Source organism: Paroedura picta, chromosome 2 (genome assembly GCF_049243985.1).
Source record: "Paroedura picta isolate Pp20150507F chromosome 2, Ppicta_v3.0, whole genome shotgun sequence".
Taxonomy (NCBI): Eukaryota; Metazoa; Chordata; class Lepidosauria; order Squamata; family Gekkonidae; genus Paroedura; species Paroedura picta.
The window spans coordinates 28,704,578-28,726,714 of record NC_135370.1 but is presented as its reverse complement, the minus strand read 5'-3'; the positions used below and the strand labels follow the sequence as shown (position 1 = coordinate 28,726,714).

Sequence of the window (22,137 nt, the reverse complement as noted above, 5' to 3'; positions counted from 1 at the left end):
TTTTTTTCTTACCTCTTCAAATTTCACAGCATGTCCTCAATGAATCAAAAGCCAAATTTGATCACATCAATCAGAAGTATATTTATTTTTGAACATCAGCATCACAGGATCTGTACAATACATTCTAGGGTTGCCCTTAGCAACTCAGCCTTTAAAGTCTGCGTAAGACAGAAAGCCATGCAGAGTGTTCTAGGCAAACTAGCTAGTAATCAGACATTATGATACTAAACAGAGACATGGTACAATTATTTTTGTTGCTGGCATATCTTTAAACCGCCCGTGGCGCCGCGGGCGCGGGCACCGCGTGCGCCACGGACTAAATAAAAGAGTAAGGGCTGGTGGGGAGGAGTTAGGGCGGGACCGGTCCGGGATAAAAACTCGGAGGAGCGAATCAGGAACCGCGAAACCAAGTGTCCAATTGTCCAGGGCCAAGTGTCCAATTGTTGGCCCGTCTCCCAGACTCCACGCCACTGACTCCACTCCTCCCAAGCTGCCATCCTCCATGGATGGCCGCCAGGGAGGACCCTCGCACCACGCCGCTGGCCTCGGGGAACACTCCTTCCCCTTCACCCAGCGCCAGCCCTTCACCACACCGCACGACAAGAGCCGTGAACTTCCCACCCCCACCCTCAGCGTCCGTCCCCCCCGCTGTCCTCCCTGTTCCCCCCCCCAAACCCCCACTTCCCGCTCGCGCAACCCGCGGCCTTCCCACCCCCCAAACCCCCACTTCCCGCTCGCGCAACCCGCGGCCTTCCCACCCCCAAACCCCCCACTTCCCGCTCGCGCAACCCGCGGCCTTCCCACCCCCCAAACCCCCACTTCCCGCTCGCGCAACCCGCGGCCTTCCCACCCCCCAAACCCCCACTTCCCGCTCGCGCAACCCGCGGCCTTCCCACCCCCCAAACCCCCACTTCCCGCTCGCGCAACCCGCGGCCTTCCCACCCCCCAACCCCCCACTTCCCGCTCGCGCAACCCGCGGCCTTCCCACCCCCCAAACCCCCACTTCCCGCTCGCGCAACCCGCGGCCTTCCCACTCCCCAAACCCCCACTTCCCGCTCGCGCAACCCGCGGCCTTCCCACCCCCCAACCCCCCACTTCCCGCTCGCGCAACCCGCGGCCTTCCCACCCCCCAAACCCCCACTTCCCGCTCGCGCAACCCGCGGCCTTCCCACTCCCCAAACCCCCACTTCCCGCTCGCGCAACCCGCGGCCTTCCCACCTCCCAACCCCCCACTTCCCGCTCGCGCAACCCGCGGCCTTCCCACCCCCAACCCCCCACTTCCCACTTCCCGCTCGCGCAACCCGCGGCCTTCCCACCCCCCAAACCCCCACTTCCCGCTCGCGCAACCCGCGGCCTTCCCACCCCCCAAACCCCCACTTCCCGCTCGCGCAACCCGCGGCCTTCCCACCCCCAACCCCCCACTTCCCGCTCGCGCAACCCGCGGCCTTCCCACCCCCCAAACCCCCACTTCCCGCTCGCGCAACCCGCGGCCTTCCCACCCCCCAAACCCCCACTTCCCGCTCGCGCAACCCGCGGCCTTCCCACCCCCCAACCCCCCACTTCCCGCTCGCGCAACCCGCGGCCTTCCCACCCCCCAAACCCCCACTTCCCGCTCGCGCAACCCGCGGCCTTCCCACCCCCCAACCCCCCACTTCCCGCTCGCGCAACCCGCGGCCTTCCCACCCCCCAAACCCCCACTTCCCGCTCGCGCAACCCGCGGCCTTCCCACTCCCCAAACCCCCACTTCCCGCTCGCGCAACCCGCGGCCTTCCCACCCCCCAACCCCCCACTTCCCGCTCGCGCAACCCGCGGCCTTCCCACCCCCCAAACCCCCACTTCCCGCTCGCGCAACCCGCGGCCCTCCCACCCCCAACCCCCCACTTCCCGCTCGCGCAACCCGCGGCCTTCCCACCCCCCCACCCCCCACTTCCCGCTCGCGCAACCCGCGGCCTTCCCACCCCCCAAACCCCCACTTCCCGCTTGCGCAACCCGCGCCCTTCCCACCCCCCAAACCCCCACTTCCCGCTCGCGCAACCCGCGCCCTTCCCACCCCCACCCTGACCGTCCGCCGCCGTCCGCCGCCACGCACGCCCTTCCAGAACCTCTTGCCTTCCTCTCTGCTGCTTTCGCCGCCGCCGCCGAGCTCCTGCGGGCGCTTTCCAGCTTCGCGCCCTCTCCAGGACTTCAGCCCACCAAGAGGACGGCGCTGCACCGCCTCACTCACAAGCCGCAAAATGGCGCCCGATGACTACTCGCTGCCACCGGCTGCCTGAGATCTTCGCTGCCTGAGATCCTCTTCTCGCCGCCGCCCCAAGCCGACGTAAGTTGCCGCCAAGCCCAGCCACTGCCCGGTAGCCGACAGCCGCCCCAGTGAGGCGCGCACCACCATTCGCCTCCAGCCTCCATCTCCCCGAGCTCCCACCCGCTCTCTCCACTCCATCCAAGAACCCAGGGAAGCCTTCCGCCTCTCAGGCCTTCCCTCTAATGTCGCCCCTAGCGCCCATTTTATTAAAAAATAAAATGGGCTTGATTACTAGTATATTATATAATGCAGGGTTTTGAACTCATTTGCCACAAGGGCCAGATCTGACATGTTACTTTGTCAGCCCAAGCAATGTGTGCCATAAAATGTAATGCCAAGTACTAGAGATATCAACTTTCAAAGAACAAGAGTTGTTTTTTATACCCCGTTTTTCACTGCTCGGAGTGTCGAGCAGGCTTACAATCATCTTCCCTTCCTCTCCCAACAGACACCCTGTGAGGTAGGTGAGGCTGAGAGAGCCCTGATTTTACTGCTCTGTGAGACTAGCACTATCAGGGCTGTGACTAGCCGAAGGACACCCATCTGGCTGCATATGGAGGAGCAGGGAACCAAACCCAGCTAGCCAGAATAGAAGCTGCCGCTCTTGACCACTGTACACTACTGGCTTTTATGGGAATATATATTTGCTCATTCTCTTAATGTGTGGACATCTTTATTGTACTCAAAACATTTCCCATGCAATTCAGTCTCAAGTGAATACAAACAAATCCAAATTGCTATTTTTTCTATTTATCTCTGGAATTTGTTACCCATTTTCATTATGCTGTATGTAAATTTACTCTTATAGTTTCCCTATAAGTATGAACTGATTACTTTCATTACATGACATCGTATCTGAGGAAGTATGCATGCAGAAAGTTCATACCTTGAATAAACCTTGGTAGGCCTGTGACTGACCCAAGGTCACCCACCTGGCTTCAAATGGAGGAGTGGGAGATTAAACCCAGCCTACCAAGATTAGAAGCTGCTACTCTTAACTACTACACCATCCCTGCTGTCTTTATAAAGGACACTGGCAAACAATAAGTTTTTTACTCAAAATATAAACAAAAGCAATTGATTCCTAGCAGTGACTGTGACTGATTTACTAAGAAACCCACAAAAGCCCCAAGAAATGTATTTGATCATACACAAGACAGGTTTTCCCCTCATAACAGGATATCTTACACATCCACACAAATCAATTACTTTTCGTATGCATAACACTTTTAGCATATGAGTCATCGGCCTCAGCAGCCCACTACAGCTACAATCAATCTCCTTTTCCCCCCCTCTATTCATCCTACCTTCATCCTACCTCTGAGGATCTCAAGGAGGCACATCGGACTTCTCCTTCAATCACCATCAACTACTACCACATGAGGTGGGCCAGACTGAACAACCAGCCCCGAGTGACCCAGATTATAGGGTCCTGGCTTAGGAGGAAAGGGGGCCTGAACCAGGCTCTTCCAGACCCCAGACCCCCCCCCCCCAGTTTTCATCCCTCCTGCATTTCCCACAAACACTGGGGCCGAGGGAAGGCCTGATGGAGAGGTTGTTTCCAACACTACCCAGGGCAACTTTTTGTTTATTTATTTATTTATATTTATATACTGCCCCCCCCGGGGGCTCAGGGCGGTTGTCCTCCTACAACCCCTTTTCCTTCATGGGCCAAGAACAGGTATGGGGGAGAAGGGAGGTCACCGTCCCCCAACCCAAAACTAATTGCCTCCTGGCTCTTCCACTCACTTCCGAGGCCAGGAAGATTTCTATTTATTCTTCCAATTTCTATGCCACCCTTCAGGGCAGCTCACATCAGTTCAATGAAATTAAAACATTTAAATGATGAAAACTAATTTACATTAAAACCCAGGAGCCTACTCTTCGATGGTAGGGCAGGGGAATAAAGTGCTGTGATGGTCTTCACTGTATGGCATCTAGATGTTCTTGTCTGTGTAGGGAGGCCAGTCCTTTTCCCCACAGAGCAACATGCATAAAACAGCCAAGTTGCCTCCCAGTCCAAGTACTGGCCCTCCTTCTCTTTTCCTTGCTGGCCCTGGCCCTTCGTCAGCTAACTGCTGTTCTGCACATCCACTCTCACCAACCTCCTCATGGTCAACATTTGAAAAAAAACAAAGCTGGTTGGTGCAGTGGTGACAGTACCAGCCACTCAGCTCAAACCTGCCCCCCCCCATGTAGTGGCTTCTCCAATCCTTGTTGCAAGTGGGGTCAGAGAAAACAAACAAATGGCCACTCAGTGCTAGAAAAATCCAACCAAAGGGGGGAAAAACACTGAGTTGAAGCTCCTAGATAAGATGTAGTAAATGTAACAGTTTATTCCATAAAAATGGCTGAAAACCATACCAGTTGAATTGGTTTTTCGGATAACTTCCTCAGCAGCCAAAATCTGTATTAAAAATAAAATGAAATATGTGAAACATATCCAACAACCAAATCAATTATATTTTGATATTACATTTGAAAGCATCATAACCAACTGTAAACAACTACCAAAACAATAAAGTTCTACTGAGAAAACATGCATACCAAATTTAGTAGTAATTCGTTTTATTTTAGACTTCAAAATAAATTGTCTATAAAACAATAAAAATAGTAAAAATCAATTTCTAAATAAGATTCAATTTTATAATGCAAGGTATTTTGTGGGTGACCTGGTCTGCTACGACAGCCTTACTATAAAGTAACTTTCAGTCAACCCAAATTGTTAATATTGGTCATTGATTAATATCCTGTGTAAAATAATTATTTAATTAACATAGTGTCAGAAAAATTTAAAGGGGAAATAACCATAATCATAAATGTACCCCATTTTATAAAAACACTGAATAATTCAGTGTTGCATTCAAACCTCCTGGAGATTGAGTCCCTAAATGATACATATAAAAAAGGCTTCCCTTTGCAAAAGCTCACGTTGCATGTCTACATTCTGAAAGTCCTTGGGTGTTATGCTGTAAGGCAAAGAAATGAAAATATGGTTCATTATGCAATGCTTCAAGAAAATGACTGACCAGAAGGGCCTCTTTAACCTGATTTCTAATTTGAAACCTGTCATTCAATATTCTAGTCTTAAGAAGTCGAGTTGAAATTCCCACACAGAGTAAACTACAAACACATTTTAATACAATATGCAGTGTTCTTTGAATGACAATTAACAGAGTCCCTTATGTAAACATGGAAACCATTAGGAGGCCTGAAGTGTGGCAGTGCTCGTATCTGATGACACACCAGGCAATTGCCACACCTAGTAAGATTCCTTTGAGGAAGTTGAAGTAAGATTCCTTTGAGGAAGTTGAGGGGGAACAATGTTTCTGGATTTATGAAAAAACACCAGATCTTAATTCCTTCTGAGGCCTACCAATGGGGATTCCCTACATCCCTGTAATTCGGCCCCAAAGTGTGTTTTTAATAATATGCAAAATGCAATAAGCAAACCTTGACTATTCCAAGGAGCAATGGCTACCATACGTTTAGCAAACTTTTAAAATATATTTTAAATTAATTCACTCCCACCCATTCAGGAAATCGTTCCAGGGCGTCAGAAAACCCAAAACTTCAGGAAACCCAGCTTGAGAAAGCCGGCTTTAGGCTGATCCTGCATTAAGCAGAAGGCGAATTAAATGGCTTGTATAGGCCTCCCAACTCTATGGTTCTATTATTTATTCGGAAATAACATCTTGAAAGCGCCTCAGGGGCCGCAGATCTCCGGTTTGTTTATTTATTGATGCAGAACATTTAAAAAAGAAGAAAAAAACATCCGCGAGAGGAAAAAAAGCATCTCTATGGTCAAAATGGCGCCGCCCCTAACTCGCGCTCCGCCGGAAGTGACGTCTGCCACTCCGCCGCGCTTCCTCTGCTTTTGAAAGCGCCCGATTCAGCCTGACGGGGAAGGCAGTCCGCGCGTGGGGCGTATGGCCGCCTTCGCCATGGAGCTGCCGCTAACGCCCTCCGTGGGTGAGTAGCCCCGTCGGGGCTCTTTCGGCGCCGCGATTCCTTCTTTCCTTCCGTTGGGCGGGCGAGCGCTCCTTCTCTTCCCGCGCTTTTCCCTCCTGCCTTCCCAGCCCTTGAGGGGCGTTAGTGGCGTTCGGCGGCGCTGCCGCTGCCCAACTGTCGTCGCCCGGAGAAGAGTGTCCGGCCGCGCGCATGCGCGTGTGCTTTCCGGCGGCGCGAGCGCCTCAGGTGTTCGCGGACTGTGACGTCGCTCGGGCTCCGAACTTTGGGAGATGGGCGGGGAGGTCCGGCGGCGGCCTCAGCCAGCCGTCTCACGTGGGTGCGGCGTCGTCCGCGGGCGAGCCTCCCTCCATGGAGACCAAGCCCCCGAAGGTCTGTCGGTTCGCGCCTGCGGCTGCCGTCACACCTGTGGTCCCGGGTACGCCTCGGAGGTCCACCCCCGCCAGTGTTCCGACAGCAGGTTTGGGGTTTTACCCTTGATACAATTCTGCCTCTCCCCCCTTCCTTTCTGAAATTTAATACGTTGCTGTTTCTTCTTAACCAAAAAGTCCGCCCTGCCTTCTCACCATACAATGTTCAGGGTTGCTCTCTTAACCTCTCATTAAAACAAAATCAGAGTCCAGTGGCACCTTTAAGACCAATAAAGATTTATTCAAGGCGTGAGCTTTCGAGTGCAGGCACTCTTCCTCAGACTTGCACTCGAAAGCTCACGCCTGGAATAAATCTTCGTTGGCCTTAAAGTAAGGTAACCAGATTGTTCCACTTTTGGAGGGACATCTGGGGGTACCTGGAAAATTGTACTTACGTTGAAATTAAAAAATATATATATTACAATACTATTTTAGCATTCTATGAAACTTTTTGTTGCTCCGTGTAGAACAATTTTTAAATCAAGAACCGCCCTGGTCAATGGTGTGCCGCTTTACCAATGTTAAAATCTGGTCACCTTATCTTAAAGGTGCCATTGGACTCTGATTTTGTTTTGTTGTGCTGCTTCAGACCAACACGGCTACCCACTTTAATTTAGCCTCTCATTGTTATAGTGGTGCATGTGGAAACCTCGGCCGGACGTCAAACCTCGTTGAGGTTATTCTCACAAATGGTGTTTTCCCACATAGGTGCTGAGCCGATGACGCTTGGTTCCCCTACTTCTCCAAAGCCGAGTGTTGGTGCTCAATTCCTTCCTGGATTTTTGATGGGTGACTTACCGACTCCAGTGACCCCACAGTCTCGATCTTTAGGTGGCTCTGCAGCTGGGATCATGGAAATGAGATCTCCGTTGCTTGCTGGTAAGACAGTTATGAATTGATATATTTGCATTGTGGTGAGAGGGTATGCTTAGTCCACATTTTGAATAGTCCTGATCTTTCCAGAGTGATCTCTGAAGTATAGTGCTGTGGGTCTAATAAGGTAGGGTGTGTTGTATTTAATTTTGAATGTTGGGATAAACTGTATAAAAGGGCTTTCCGCAGTAGGAGACTGGCCTCCGCTTGGTGGAATGAGCTCCTGGAGTTCCACAGGACCTGCAAGATGCAGCTCTTTTACCAAGCATTTGGTTGGGGCCAGTGATTTTAACAACATCGTATGGGCCTCCCCTGGACACCCCCATGGATAATGTCCTCTGATAAGTTTTCTTAATTAATTAATTACATTTATATACCACCCTGCCCTAAGGCTCAGAAAGCTGCCAGTGGTGCTGAGATGTTGTGATCTTGTGATTTTTAATTTAATTTATTTTTATTTATCCAAAACGAAAAGAGACCTATCCAAACAGCTTATCAATAATAAAAAAGGCATTGTTCAGTGTCCTTTTCTTGAATTCTTTGTTTATTCAGTAGCCAAGAACTTCAGCCAGAATGCTGAAAAATTGTTTGTTTAAATATTCAGGACTGGCCACTGATGAAAAACTGAACACGGTATTTATCTAAATACCATTTTCAGTTTTTATCAGTGGCCAGTCCTGAATATTTAAACAATCAAAATTAAATATTTCATATTACAGGTTATACAGCAATATCTCATATCTTGTGTAGAATCCCACTGTAAGGGTTTTTTGAAGCTTATTAGAATGTACATAGTGACCCATTGGTCTGTACCTATAACTTCAAGATATAAAAGAACAGGATATGTATTGTTAAATTTAAGCTCTTTGAATAGTTTGTTTTTCTTCTGACTAGTAGTTGTAGTGTGTAATTACATACAAACTCTGCTCCATCCTCAATATGGCTGCCTTTTAAATACTTGAAGATGGCTTTCAGATCCCCTCTCAGTTGTCTCCCCTCCAGGCTAAACAGACGAAGCTCCCCCAACCGTTCCTTATACGTCTTGGTCTCCAAAACTCTCATCATCTTTGTTGCCCTCCTCTGGACACGCTCCAGATTAGAAGTCTGTACTCCTAACCACTACACCAAACTGGCTCTTAAATAGATGATGCTGGGCAAGTGACATCTATTTAAATTTGATTCACTCACCTATAAAATAGAAATTAGAATATGACCAAGTGTTAGCTGGAGGATTTCTTGCCATGTTTCAAAGTGATTTTTAATGAAATACTTTGTCCCTTCTAATCTGCTACTTTAGTTTTAAAAAAGCCTTAGCTTTCACCAAAGCATTGTAATACACTGTTTATGGTGTCTGTTGAAGCCAAGCTACAGTTTTTTAATCCAGGTACAGCTGTGGATTACTTTATTATGCTGCTTTTTTAGAAAGTATGAGAGATGCATAAACACAGCAGAGTTGCAGTTCATTTTTTGTACACATGGGCTAAGGAAGATGGTGATAGTCCACTGTGTTTTTCACAAGGTTTATTTATTAAGATTTGTTTATTAGTAAGATTTGGTAGGTGTGAATAAAAATATGTAAATTTGTTAGGTGCGAAGTCGTGTCCGACCCATCGCGACCCCATGGTCAATGATTCTCCAGGCCTTCCTGTCCTCTACCATTCCCCGGAGTCCATTTAAGTTTGCACCAACTGCTTCAGTGACTCCATCCAGCCACCTCATTCTCTGTTGTCCCCTTCTTCTTTTGCCCACAATCACTCCCAGCATTAGGCTCTTCTCCAGGGAGTCCTTCCTTCTCATGAGGTGGCCAAAGTAAATATGTAAATTTGCTGGTATTCAAACCTATAATCATTCATTTATTCTTAGAATGCAGGTGCAGATGTAGTTGTGCAAGTGACTCGGATTTTGACTAGGTTTACAAGATACAAATGATAAAAATTTGACACAAAGAAACTCTAATGCCATTTTAATTGTTCTGTCTTCACTTAGGTGGATCTCCTCCACAGCCAGTAGTTCCGACGCACAAAGATAAAGGGGGTGCTCCACCAGTTAGAAGTATATATGATGAAGTAGCTAGCCCAGGTCTTGGATCCACACCCTTAACTTCAAGAAGGCCTGTAAGTGACTATAGAACAAGTTGAAAAGTTCCACTGAAATATGCAGCTAGTAATGAACGCCTTTGTTTAGATTTGCTGGTAAATCTTCAACTGTCACTAGATGTGTATGCTTTCAAGAAAACTATAGATTCTAGAAACAGTACTCACTATGTCTGTGTTAGCAGAACAGTTTAAAATGGTATCACTTGTAAGACTGGTTAAGGAAACCATGAAAACCATTTTATTTTAAGCATGCTGTTGTTCAGCATTCCTTTTCTTTACGTTTTTCTAATTCAAGGGTCCCCAGCCTTTTTTGGGCCTGCCTGCACATTTGTAATTCTGACAGAGAGTGGAAGGCCCAACCATCAAACAGCTGCCGTGGCAGGCGAAGGCAACCACAAAATGCCCAGGAGCGAGGCTGATATAAGTCTGATAATAGCTCTTTAGCATTCCAGACAGGAGCCTTGTCTAATGGGATACCTTGTGTATATATAATATAGGGATATAGATTGATGCCCCCCCCCCCCCGGTGTCAAGCTGCAACTTTGGTTATCTCTCCTGTCTCCTCCTTCTGGAGGTTGGCGATAGGGGGGCTTTCTCCGCCATGTTGTTGGGTCATCGGTTTATTGTATCAGTCTTTTCTTGTCCTTTTTAATGGGAGTTTTAACTGGAGACCTGTAACCTGCCACGAGCCTGCTTGTGGGTGGCGGGTAACAAATTAAATAATAATAAATAATAGATCTACCTAGGAGGCACTCATCTGGTATGATTTGTCACATCTAACACTCTTAAGCAAAAGGATAAGGAGAAAATGCTGCTTCTGCCTTTTCCACTTTAGATAAGCCCTTCTCTCATGAACTCAGACATTTTCAGCCTGCACTAATGCTAGAGGGTGTCACCCCAAGGGTCAGAAATGACCCAGTGCTTGCACAGGGGATACCTTTACTTCTTGTAGCAGCCATAGTTGCTGCTGAAAGGCTAGTGAGACCTCTAGCAAATGGGATCACAAAAGGATTTCTCCAACTCTATTCTTGCTGCAGCCCACTTGGTTGTCTGAAATGCTGTGTTGTAGTTTGGTGAGGGGCTCCTGCAGGGTTATAAAGTGGGGTCTGAAGTGGGGCAGAAAGGAGGGGGAAGTAATCATATTTCCTCCCTTCTGTGCCTCTGCCTCGCCTTGACCGTTTATGCACTGGAGGTTTCATGCTGGGCTGCAGGCTGGAGTTTTAGTCGTGGCAGGTTGCCCCACCTCTTCCTGCACCCATATGGGGGAGCGTTTGGCCCAGTGCACCTCATCTGCTCCCGATTTGTGCTCCTGCATGAGAGCTGGGGCAGTGAAGTGCCCAGTGCATAAACGGTCCTTCAGAAGGATCTTTCTGTGGACCCAAGATAAGTTGAAATCTAGCCAAATAATGAGATGCCAAAAAAGTGGAATAATTATTGGCTTGTTCCTCCCCCCCCCCATTATGTTTTTTTATTGTTCTTTTAACGCTTTGTTGATTCATTTGATGCTGCTGCTGTTCATAGTTTGTTTACACTCATCATTTCATATTTATTCATTCGTAATCCTTAATTTACTTTGTGGCTTACTGCAGTTGTTTTAATTTAGTTACTTCCCTTAGTGCCATTGTGGCAGCCAAGCAAGGTAAACATTCCTTATAAGTATTTGTCCCTAGACAGAGGAGACTTGCATGTAGATTGTACAGAGTTTCTAACAGTGCTTGTAACGTCTTTAAAAAACAAAATAATACAGTAAATGGCAACTCTACTTAAATATTCTTTTAGGTAGCTTTTTCAAAGCTGAGCTCTGAAGGCTGAAGAAAAGAAAAAGTATAAAAAATATTGAAATGGGTTAAAGATATTCAGCCTTATCTGTATTTTGAGCCCGATGACTTTAAAAGGCATCACGTGGTCCTGTAACATTGCTTCTTCGCATATAAATGAAAATGTCAAAAAATCTCCGAATCTAAATAGAGGCCTTTCTTCGGGTAGGTTTCTGCTGCCTGCTGATCAGCTCAGCTGTTTCTTCTCTGCTCAGATAGTCTGGCTTGAAATCAGGCTCTTGCTGTGAACTTAGAATGAATACTTGCTGTGAAACTAAGTTATATGCTGATAATTGTGGAAGGATAAATGTTTTCCTAAGGTTTTCAAGCTCACCTGGGCAAAGGGAGAAACTATCTGTACTGCCCTGAGCTCCTTGGACAAAGGATGGAATAAAAATGTACTTTAATATAATACATAATACTTCATAAAGTGCTTTAATGTTTCAGTCCTATTAAAACTGGACTGCATATTTCACATCTTTATCCCAGCTTTCCAACCAGTTCAGGACAATTAACAAAGTTAAAGATGGTCCCAACTCAGAATCCATTACATAGTACTACTGCAGATAGTTTTAAAAGAAGATATGAATGGCCAGGAGAGTTCATTAGTTCCTGGGTTCTTGATCGAGTGTGTTGGCTGGTTTGCATTCCTCTTATTTTGCCCTCAGAGGAAAAGTAAGGCTCGACTATCACAATAGAGGCTTGATTACTGCAATATTGCAGAAGAACAGAGCTTCAGCTGTGTCTGTGTGTGGCTGCCAAAAAAGACTGTGGATGCCAACTGGGTAGAAGAAGAAGAAGAGTTGGTTCTTATATGCCGCTTTTCCCTACCCGAAGGAGGCTCAAAGCGGCTTACATTCGCCTTTCCATTCCTCTTCCCACAACAGACACCCTGTGGGGTGGGTCAGGCTGAGAGCCCTGATATTACTGCACGGTCCGAACAGTTTTATCAGTGCCGTGGCGAGCCCAAGATCACCCAGCTGGTTGCATGTGGGGGAGAGCAGAATCGAACCTGGCATGCCAGATTAGAAGTATGCACTCCTAACCACTACACCAAACTGGCTCTCTGGATGTGTCAGAATGTACCTTTGGGGCAATGCAAGCAAGTGCCCCATAGTTGCCTTTCTATATCTTCTGGATTGTTGTTGTTTAGATCAGCCTTTCTCGACTTTTTTACTGTTGAGAATCCCCTGAAACATTCTTTAGGCTTCGAGAAACCCTAGAAAAGGCGTGCTCATGCACTATATGGTTAGGAAGCATAGCTGTGTTAATGCCCACCTTGGGACCCTTCCCACCCCCTCCAGGCCCATTGTGGGCCATTTTGGGAAGAGCGGCAGGTCAACATGATCATACATGGTCACATCACCCAATAATTTTTTGTCAGATTTAAAGAATATATACAAAATTAACTTCCACCCAATTGCGAACCCCTTCCAGGGACATCAAGAAACCCCAAGGTTTTTTTCAAAACCCTGGTTGAGAAAGCCTGATTTAGACTTTGAATAATAAACAAGTTGTCCTTATTTCCAGGAAGATGAACTGGAAGCCCTCCACTTATTTTTCCTAGCAAATTCTTAGGTTCGCATGGATGTTTTCACATCAGTGCTGTTGCCTGAGTTACGATAGAAGTACCTCTTTACAATATTGAAGTACTGTATTTGCTGGTGTATAAGACTACTTTCCTCCCCTGAAAAACATGCCTCCAAGTGGGGGGGTCGTTCTATGTGCCAGGTGCCCTTCAGTTGGGATAGACAGAGCTGCCCATAGTGGCCTCCCGATGCCCACCCACCTCATTCTACATTCCATCCAGTACTGCGGCGGGTCATCAGCGTGGCTGCGGCGAGCATCAGCAGCAAGACAGGGGTGCCAGCCTTTTCGGCACAAAACTCTATATTTTGAATGGAAATGTTGGGGGGTCATCTTATACACCCAGTCGTCTTATACGCTGGCAAATATGGTATCTTTCCTGAGTTGGAAAAGGAATTTGAATGGCACCTTCTGTCTTTTTACACAGACCAGCTTCTCAGTAACACAGAGTCCAGCGGCTGGATCTATGCCAGCAACCCCTGGCACAGGTAGGATACCTCATCAAAAATTCTCTGTTTCATTCATTGTATATGCCAAGCTGGGCAAATCACTGCATCTAGTAAAGTATAACTGGACCTGGCTAAAAGGTTGTTGTAGGCCCAGCTCACTGCACAACTATGCACTGGTTTACTCAGAAATAAGTTCCCTTCTTAGGATAGAACTGTTAGAAGGCTTTAGCCTGAAGCAAATATAAGAACCATAGATTCCTCAATATGAAAGCAGAAAAGCACAAACAGGAATTTGTGCTGTCATTAAATATACAAAGAGGGCATCTCTGCACAACAATGCCTTATTGATTCCTGATTGTGCTTTTTAGTCTGAAGCAGGCAGAAAATAAGTAGCAGAACATTATTGAAAATTAATGATCATAGAATCATAGAGTTGGAAGGACCTCATGGGTCATCAAGTCCAACCCCCTGCACTATGCAGCACACTCACATCCCTATCGCTCATCCAGTGTAACCTGCCACCCCCTTGAGCCTTCACAGGATCAGCCTCTCCGTCAGATGGCTATCCGTCTTTTAAAAAATTTCCAAAGATGGTGAACCCACCATTTCCCGAGGAAGGTTGCTCCACTGAGAAACCGCTCTAGCTGTCAGGAACTTCTTCCTGATGTTTAGACGGAATTTCTTTTAAACTAATTTCATCCCATTGGTTCTGGTCCGTCCTTCTGGGGCAAGAGAGAACAACTCTGCTCCATCCTATGGCAGCCTTTTAAATACTTGAAGATAGTTATCAGATCCCCTCTCAGATGTTAAATCTTTTGTTGTATAAGCCTGAGGACTCTTGATTTAAAATTCTTGTGTTGTGTTAATTTATTTTCCTTGCATTATTTGTGTAGCCTTTACTGGCTACTGGCCTCGGGACAGTGTATTGTCCCCAGCCCTTCTGTTCCAAAACTTCTCAGATGCTTAGAAATGTTTGGCTGTATTACGTCCAACATTCTTGCATAGGCTTCAGTGTTCCTGCAGTGGTGCCAGCTTTATCTTTCCTGCCAGACTGGCTGCTGTCACTTGGAAAGGTTCACCTTAAAACTTGACAGTTTCAGGTGTGTTCAATCCAGCAAGCCTTGCACAACCCAGGAAGACGACAATGTCTCCAGCTCAACTAGATCCATTCTACACCCAAGGGGATGCCTTAACATCAGAGGATCATCTGGATGACACCTGGGTAACTGTGTTTGGGTAAGTGCTGGACATGGCCTAAACAATTCTGCATGATACTGGTGGCTGAGGTGCCACTATGAATATGTGTACAGTCTTTAATTAACTTTTTAGTACATGTGGGAAATGCTGCACAAAGAAGCAGAATGCAAGTGTGGAAATGTGGGGGGGACGTTAGTCAGGACATTGTAACCCAGCCGACATTATGCTTAAGCTATACATTTGGTACACAATTATTTTGTATGTTGCTTTCTTTAATGTCCTAAGTATGGTAAAGGAAGTTAAAGCTGAGGGTGGTTTTAAAAGAATTGGGTGTGTCACAATTGTTATGACACAGAGCTTATACTTTGGATGAGAGGCTACTGTTAAGATAAAATATGGGGAAACAGAATGTTTTCTGGTTGGTGAAGTTTTCGGACAAGGCTGTAGTTTATATCCCTGTCTGTTCAATCTACCTGCAGAATGTATCATAAGGAGAGCTGAATTAGATTTAGATGAAGGGGGAATTAAAATTATAAGGAACGTTAACAACTTGAGAGGAGCAGATGACACCACTTTACTGGCAGAAATCAGTGAAGACTTGTAATGACTACTGATGAAGGTTGGAACAGAAAGTGCCAAAACAGGATTGCTGAACATCAAGGAAGCCAAAAGTAATGGACATTGGGGAGTTGCACAGCTTTAAGTTTGATGATGAAGAAATTGAAATGGTTCAGGTTTTCTATTCCTTAGCTCCATCATCAACCGAAAGGGAGATTGCAACCAAGAAACCAGGAGATCGAGACTGGGAAGGGCAGCCATGAAGGAGCTAGAAAACATTCTACAGTGTGAGGATGTGTTGCTGGCAACCAAGATCAAGATAATTCATGCTATAGCACTCCCCATTACTATGAATGTGTTTGGAAGTTGGGCAATGAAGAAAATTATTTCATTTTAATTGTGTTGAAAGAGAGTTTTATGGATCCTGTGGACTTCCCAAAAGACAAATAAGTGGGTTCTAGATCAAATCAAGCACGAACTCTCCCTAGAAGGTAAAATGACCAAACTGAAGCTAACATGGTTTGGCCACATTACGAGAAGACAAGACTTAATGGAAAAGACAATAATGCTGGGAAAAGGTGAAGGGGGTAGAAAACGACATAAAAGTCGAAGAAGCCACAGACCTCAATTTGCAAGACACAAGCAAGGCTTTTAACAAGACATTCTGGAGATCATGAAATGCATAGGGTCGCCGTAAGTCAGAAGTGACTTGACAGTGCTTAACACACACAAATACGATCATGTTTCAAAACTTCCTTCTGAAGCTTAGCCCCCTCCTTTGTAAAACTTCCATTTCTTTGTTTAAAACCTGTTTGCTGAGATGTGAGAATTTAGTTTTCTGAACTTCCATGGCAGTAATTGAGAATTTTTCTTCTGGTATAATTACTAGTTGTTTGTATATGAGTCACATTCTGTTAAAAAAGAAGTTGTTTCCTCTTATGCACCTTATAAGGTCACCCTTGCTAGCCAATCTAAGTATGCTATTTTATTCTCCCTGATAGGCAGTGATTTTTGTTTGTTGACAGTTTAAGTAAGGAGCATTAAGAGTAAGTTGGTTGCATCAAATGATGCTTAAAGCCCTCGAGGAAGACAGCAACCATGGCGGAAACTCTTGCCTTTTCCAAAGTTGGAAAAAGCAGCATCACTTAAACCGAGGGTGGCTAAACTTTGGCTCTCCAGATGTCCAAGGACTGCAATTACCATGAGCCCCTGCCAGCACCATGCTGGTAGCAGGTTCATGGCAATTGTAGTCCATGGACATCTGGAGAGTCACAGTTTGGCCACCTCGGCTTAAACATTGATATTAAAACAAAGAACTATCTGAGTAAACATTGAACCCTGCTTGGAAATGCATAGAATCATAGAATCATAGAGTTGGAAGGGGCCATACAGGCCATCTAGTCCAACCCCCTGCTCAACGCAGGATCAGCCCTAAGCATCCTAAAGCATCCAAGAAAAGTGTGTATCCAACCTTTGCTTGAAGACTGCCAGTGAGGGGGAGCTCACCACCTCCTTAGGCAGCCTATTCCACTGCTGAACTACTCTGACTGAAAATTTTTGTCCCGATATCTAGCCTATATCGTTGTACTTGAAGTTTAAACCCATTACTGCGTGTCCTCTCCTCTGCAGCCAACAGAAACAGCATCCTGCCCTCCTCCAAGTGACAACCTTTCAAATACTTAAAGAGGGCTATCATGTCCCCTCTCAACCTCCTTTTCTCCAAGCTGAACATTCCCAAGTCCCTCAACCTATCTTCATAGGGCTTGGTCCCTTGGCCCCAGATCATCCTCGTCGCTCTACTCTGTACCCTTTCAATTTTATCTACGTCCTTCTTGAAGTGCATCTGGCACTGAGCAGTACAGAAATGCTTATATTTCAGCTTCCTGCTCGAGGTAGCTTACAATATTAAAACACGAGCCATTTGACATGAGTAGCACAAAAAAACTATCCAGAAAAACAAAACCAGATTCCCAATGAAAAGCCTTGGTAAAAAGATGTATTTTAGACTTGTGCCTAAATGAAAGTGAAGTAGGTACCAGGAGAGTCTCAAGGGAGAGGGCATTCCACAGGCACTTGTGTATGTGGGGCTGTATATTATGTTTGGCTCTGAACACCTCCCCATGATTCTATGGTTGAGATAGCTATTTATCTTGTAATGCTGAGGCTAAAACGTAAGGCTATTGGATCGATGACAAGACTGATCTTCGTAGTAGTTGGGACGGCATCTGAAGATTGGCCAGGATTTGCAGTAGTATTTCTGCAAACGTTGCCAAGGGCCTAGTTAGATTTTCTATTGAAGGTTTAACATTTTATTTTTGATACTTAATGAGTAATGTGAGGTTTTTCCTATGACTGTTTCAGATTTCCTCAAGGATCCGCTTCCTATATTCTGCTACAGTTTGCACAGTATGGAAACATATTGAAGCATGTGGTAAGTCGAAAGTTGTGGCTTTTTAAAAATCGCCTCTTCGTTTTGGCTCCTGATGACCATTTCTCCTTGTTTTGTACAGATGTCCAACACAGGGAACTGGATGCATATCCATTACCAGTCGAAATTGCAGGCTCGGAAAGCCTTGAGCAAAGACGGAAGAATTTTTGGTGAATCTATCATGATCGGGGTAAAACCTTGTATCGATAAAGTGAGTTTATGTATGTTTTGTTATTTCTTGTCTTTTTTACTGGGACTCAAAAGTGGATTGCACAGAGTGAGTAATACAATCGATAGGATGGGACATTCATTAGACAATGAAATAGGATCTCGGTTGCAGAATCAACCAGAAATTAAGAATTAAAAAAAACAAGATGGAAGCAACACAAATTGTTAGCATATTTTATTTATTTATTAGATTAGATTTATAGGCCACCGCTCCTGGTCCAGCCATCTCGTGACAACTAACAGCAGATATAAAATACAGTGTTAAAAATAACAACCTTAATATCCAAAATTAAAACCAAATGCAGCTACCACCCCCATGCCTAGTCCCTCCCTTCCGCCATACTTGCCTCTTATTGTTATGCCAATAAAGGTTTATACACAAACACACACACACACACACACACTAAATTTAAATACCAGCCATTTTAATAATCTACACCAAGTTTGATGCCCGAGGCTCTAGATGGGTTCTATTATAACCAGTTAGACACTTTTTACCATATGTTTTATTGGTCACTATGTGACTTCTTTCTTTTTTCTGTAAACCACTGCCAGCCAGTTTTTTACTGAGAGTATGTGGTATATAAGCCTAAACATAAATAAATATATAATAAATAAAACCATAAATAAATAAAACCTAGTAGTGTATACAGTTAACTTTAGAAGAAGAGTTGGTTCTCATATGCCGCTTTTCTCTACCCGAAGGAGTCTCAAAGCAGCTTACTGTCGCCTTCTCTTTCCTCTCCCCACAACAGACAGCCCGTAAGGGAGGTGGGGCTGAGAGAGCCCTCATATTACTGCTCAAACAGAGCAGCTTTATCAGTGCTTGGTGAGCCCAGGGTCACCCAGCTGGCTGCATGTGGAGGACGAGCCGGGAATCCAACCCAGGTCTCCAGATTCGAAGTCCACACTCCTAACCACTACACCAAACTGAGGGGGTGAATGATTTTGTATAGCCTGTGTTCTTTATCAATTTAGAAAAGCCCTGCTGCATAATTTAGTTTGGCTCAGTTTGTGGAAAGCCAGAACAGTGGGAGTCTTCCTGACCTCCCTGGGCAGACCAATCTACAAGGTGAGGGCTGCAACAGAGAAGGCACATGTATGGGCAATTAGCTGGCAGGGGCTCATGGGAACTGTAGTCCATGGACATCTGGAGGGCCGCAGTTTGACTATCCCTGGTCTAGCTGATGCCTTCTGCAGCAACTGGCGTGTCCAAATTGATTTTGACGGGAGATCAAGGCAGTAGTCTAGTCTTGATGTCACCATTGCATGGATCTAGGTGGCCATATCAAAATAAATTCCTTTCTGTTTTGATGCTCTAGATATATATATATATATATATATATATATATATATATATATATATATATATATATATATATATATATATATATATATATATATATATATATATATATATATATATATTGTCACATATGGTAATAAGAAAAACATTATGACTAATACAGGTAACAAGGCATAGGTGGGAATAACAATGTAGGGTTAATGGGGCCAGAAGAGCTTGGTACTGTATTTAATTGCATGGCAAAATGATCAAATAGGTGAGAGTCCTTTTTTTGATTGAATATAAACCAAAGAACAGTCTACTTTACATGCCCCAATTGTTTTTGTTTTTGGCTGAAATAAATTGTGTACCTTATGTTATACACCATGGCAGGTTTTTCATTGAAACTGTATATTTTTACAAAAAAGTATTAATTATTTGCCCTAAAACGCAGAGATGTAATAGCTAATAGCTGAACAAACATTTAAAAGCCTATTAATATTATCACATCCCCTTTTTTCTCAGCTATGGGTATAGTTAGCTGGCTACTTGTCTGACATACGTGTTGTCGCCTGGCCATCTCGCCTGCTAACTTCATGTAGTCTTGAATCATTGGCTAAGATGTTCCAGTAATCAGCAGCTAGGAGCGAAGGCCTTTGTGCCTTCTTCCTTTGCTGAGATGAGAGAACCTCTTGAGACTATAAAATGTGAAATACGATCTTGTCGAGCTCTGGAAAAGATGATTCAAGAACTAGGATACAGTTTTTAACATTGGAATCTTCTATTTTTGCTTGCAGAGCGTGATGGAAAATACAGAGAGAAGTTCTGCATCCTCCCCTTCTTCCTCCTTCACGCCCCCAATGAAAACGTTAGGTACCCCCGTGCAGCCTTCGAGTGCTCAAAGGATTTCTACAATGAGGCCTCTTGCTACAGCCTATAAAGCTTCAACTAGCGACTATCAGGTACGTAGGAAGAGAAGTGAGGAAACAGTCCTGGTCACCTTAGTATTGGATGAGAGGATTCTGGGCATTTATTTATTTTATTTGTAATTACATTTGGATACCGCCGCTCCCAGCAAAAGCAGGTTCACGGCATAAGACAATAAAGCATTTAAAACATCTTAACGTTATCACAATGAAACGATAAGGCCCCCAAAACCTAATAAAGTCCAGATGGCGGTAGGAATTCCTCTGTAGCCAGTATAGGCCAGAAAACTGGGAATGAAAGGAAAAAAGAGAAACAGGTAGAAACGAACGGTAGATTTTGGCTGGTCTAATACAGTAGCCTAAGACAAGGGGCGGGGGTAGATACCAGATTTATTCCCCGGTACTCATTGCACTGAGCCTCAACCAAACGCCTGGTGGAAGAGCTCCATCTTGCAGGCCCTGTGGAACCCAGGGAGTTCTGACAGGACCCACAGTTCTTCAGGGAGCTCATCAAGGCCAGTTGCACTTCCCGGAGCCCCAGGACCATCAGCAGATTCATACCCGCAGAGCAAAGCACCCTGGGGGGGGGCATAAGGAGATAAGCGGTCCCATAGGTAGGTAGGACCCAGGCTGCTTATTTGGTAGGACCCAAGCTGCATTGTTGAAACGAACAGTAAACAGCTAGCGAGGCAAATATTATCTCTTGCTTACCCTGCGTCTGACTCTCTTTTCTAGGTGGTTTCTGACAGACTGACTCCTCGGAAAGACGAAAGCATTGTGTCCAAAGCTATGGAGTACATGTTTGGCTGGTAGGAAGAGACGACAGAATCAGCTTTGCTGGAGGGTATTACAGGACCCCTGATTAGTTGTATAAACTGTTCACAGGAGCATTTCAGATGTCCTGCCTTTGAAAAAGGAACTTGACACACATGTGTTTTGCACTTTAAAGAGCAGCTGAATGTACACCCCTTTGAAGCTGTTCAACCATTGTGGTTCGTGTTTTGACAGTCTGTCTTGGACAGCGATCGCATGACTCAAGCGAACACTGACTTTTCATATCAGTCTTGCTTTCCAAACCTTGTAACATCCTTTATAATTGCCTGATGGCATGATGGTCTTCTTCCAAAAATATGGTATCCTTTGCTACAGCCTTAAAGTCAATATTGGTTATTGTGTAAAGAGGCATAAGTAGGCTTTAACAATTTTAAACCAAATATTTTAGTTCGACTGCTCTTTCCTACGTCGATCAGTGTTTATTCTAAACCATCAGGTGTCCCAAAAGTTTTTAAAGATCTTTCTTAATAAAAATTGTGGTGCTACAGATATGTACGACTGGTTTGTGTGATTCAATTCAATACACACTGGCTCTGTGCAAATACCACTATTACCTGGAAACCCTTGAATTTGGGACAGAACTACCTTTCATAGTTCATTATTGCAAAAACCATGGAATTGAGCTTCTTTGGGAAAGTTCTAAAGCAGGGGCGGCCAAACGGTGGCTCTCCAAATGTCCATGGACTGCAATTCCCATGAGCCCATGCCAGCACCATGCTTGTACATGAAATCTTATATCTTGAAGAAAACTTTGTTGGTGTTAAAGGTGCCACTGGACTCAAAGTTGGGTAAGCTGAAGACTATTACCCTCATGGGATTAGATATTAAAACACTAATAAGCGCTTTGTACTGGTAGGAATGTTGGTTCACGTTTTGCCTAGCTTTGTTGCTTTGACATCTCCCTTTAAAGTACAGATTGCGGTTATGTTTGATCTATGAAGGCTAAAGATTTTCCTGCTGTTTTGCTGAAAAGTCACCTGATTGATTGAAGTGCCTAAAAAAAATCTTTAAAGCTTTCATGCAACTCTCCATGGTAAATGAATCCTTTTTTCATAGTAGCTTCCTTCTCTTGCACAACAGATTGTTGGTACGTAGCCATTTCATTTCAGTTTATATCAGTGGTCCCCAACCCCCACTCCGGGGACCGGGACCGGTCCGTAGATCAGTTGGTATCGGGC

The 22,137-nt window shown here is 45.2% G+C and overlaps 1 protein-coding gene across 2 annotated transcripts; it reads left to right on the top strand.

The window, feature by feature from the left end:
- The first annotated feature begins 6,119 nt into the window (after positions 1-6,119).
- NUP35 (nucleoporin 35) lies at positions 6,120-21,448 on the top strand. 2 transcript variants are annotated; one of them, XM_077319524.1, is made up of 9 exons: positions 6,120-6,274; positions 7,390-7,560; positions 9,541-9,668; positions 13,482-13,542; positions 14,598-14,739; positions 17,620-17,689; positions 17,769-17,897; positions 19,997-20,161; positions 20,861-21,448. In XM_077319524.1, exons 1-9 carry the CDS (start codon positions 6,232-6,234, stop codon positions 20,936-20,938), a joined length of 987 nt encoding a protein of 328 aa, XP_077175639.1. In that variant the 5' UTR covers positions 6,120-6,231; the 3' UTR covers positions 20,939-21,448. The 2 variants fall into 2 exon arrangements, with proteins under 2 accessions (XP_077175639.1, XP_077175638.1); XM_077319523.1 differs by lacking the exon at positions 6,120-6,274 and adding an exon at positions 6,449-6,731.
- The last annotated feature ends 689 nt before the right edge of the window (positions 21,449-22,137 follow it).

Coding starts and splice junctions, on each gene's coding strand:
- NUP35 (XM_077319523.1), top strand. CDS start 6,464: ATGCGCGTGTGCTTTCCGGCGGCGCGAGCGCCTCAGGTGTTCGCGGAC. Junction 13,543..14,597: donor GCCAGCAACCCCTGGCACAG/GTAGGATACCTC, acceptor AAAACTTGACAG/TTTCAGGTGTGTTCAATCCA. Junction 14,740..17,619: donor ACCTGGGTAACTGTGTTTGG/GTAAGTGCTGGA, acceptor TGACTGTTTCAG/ATTTCCTCAAGGATCCGCTT.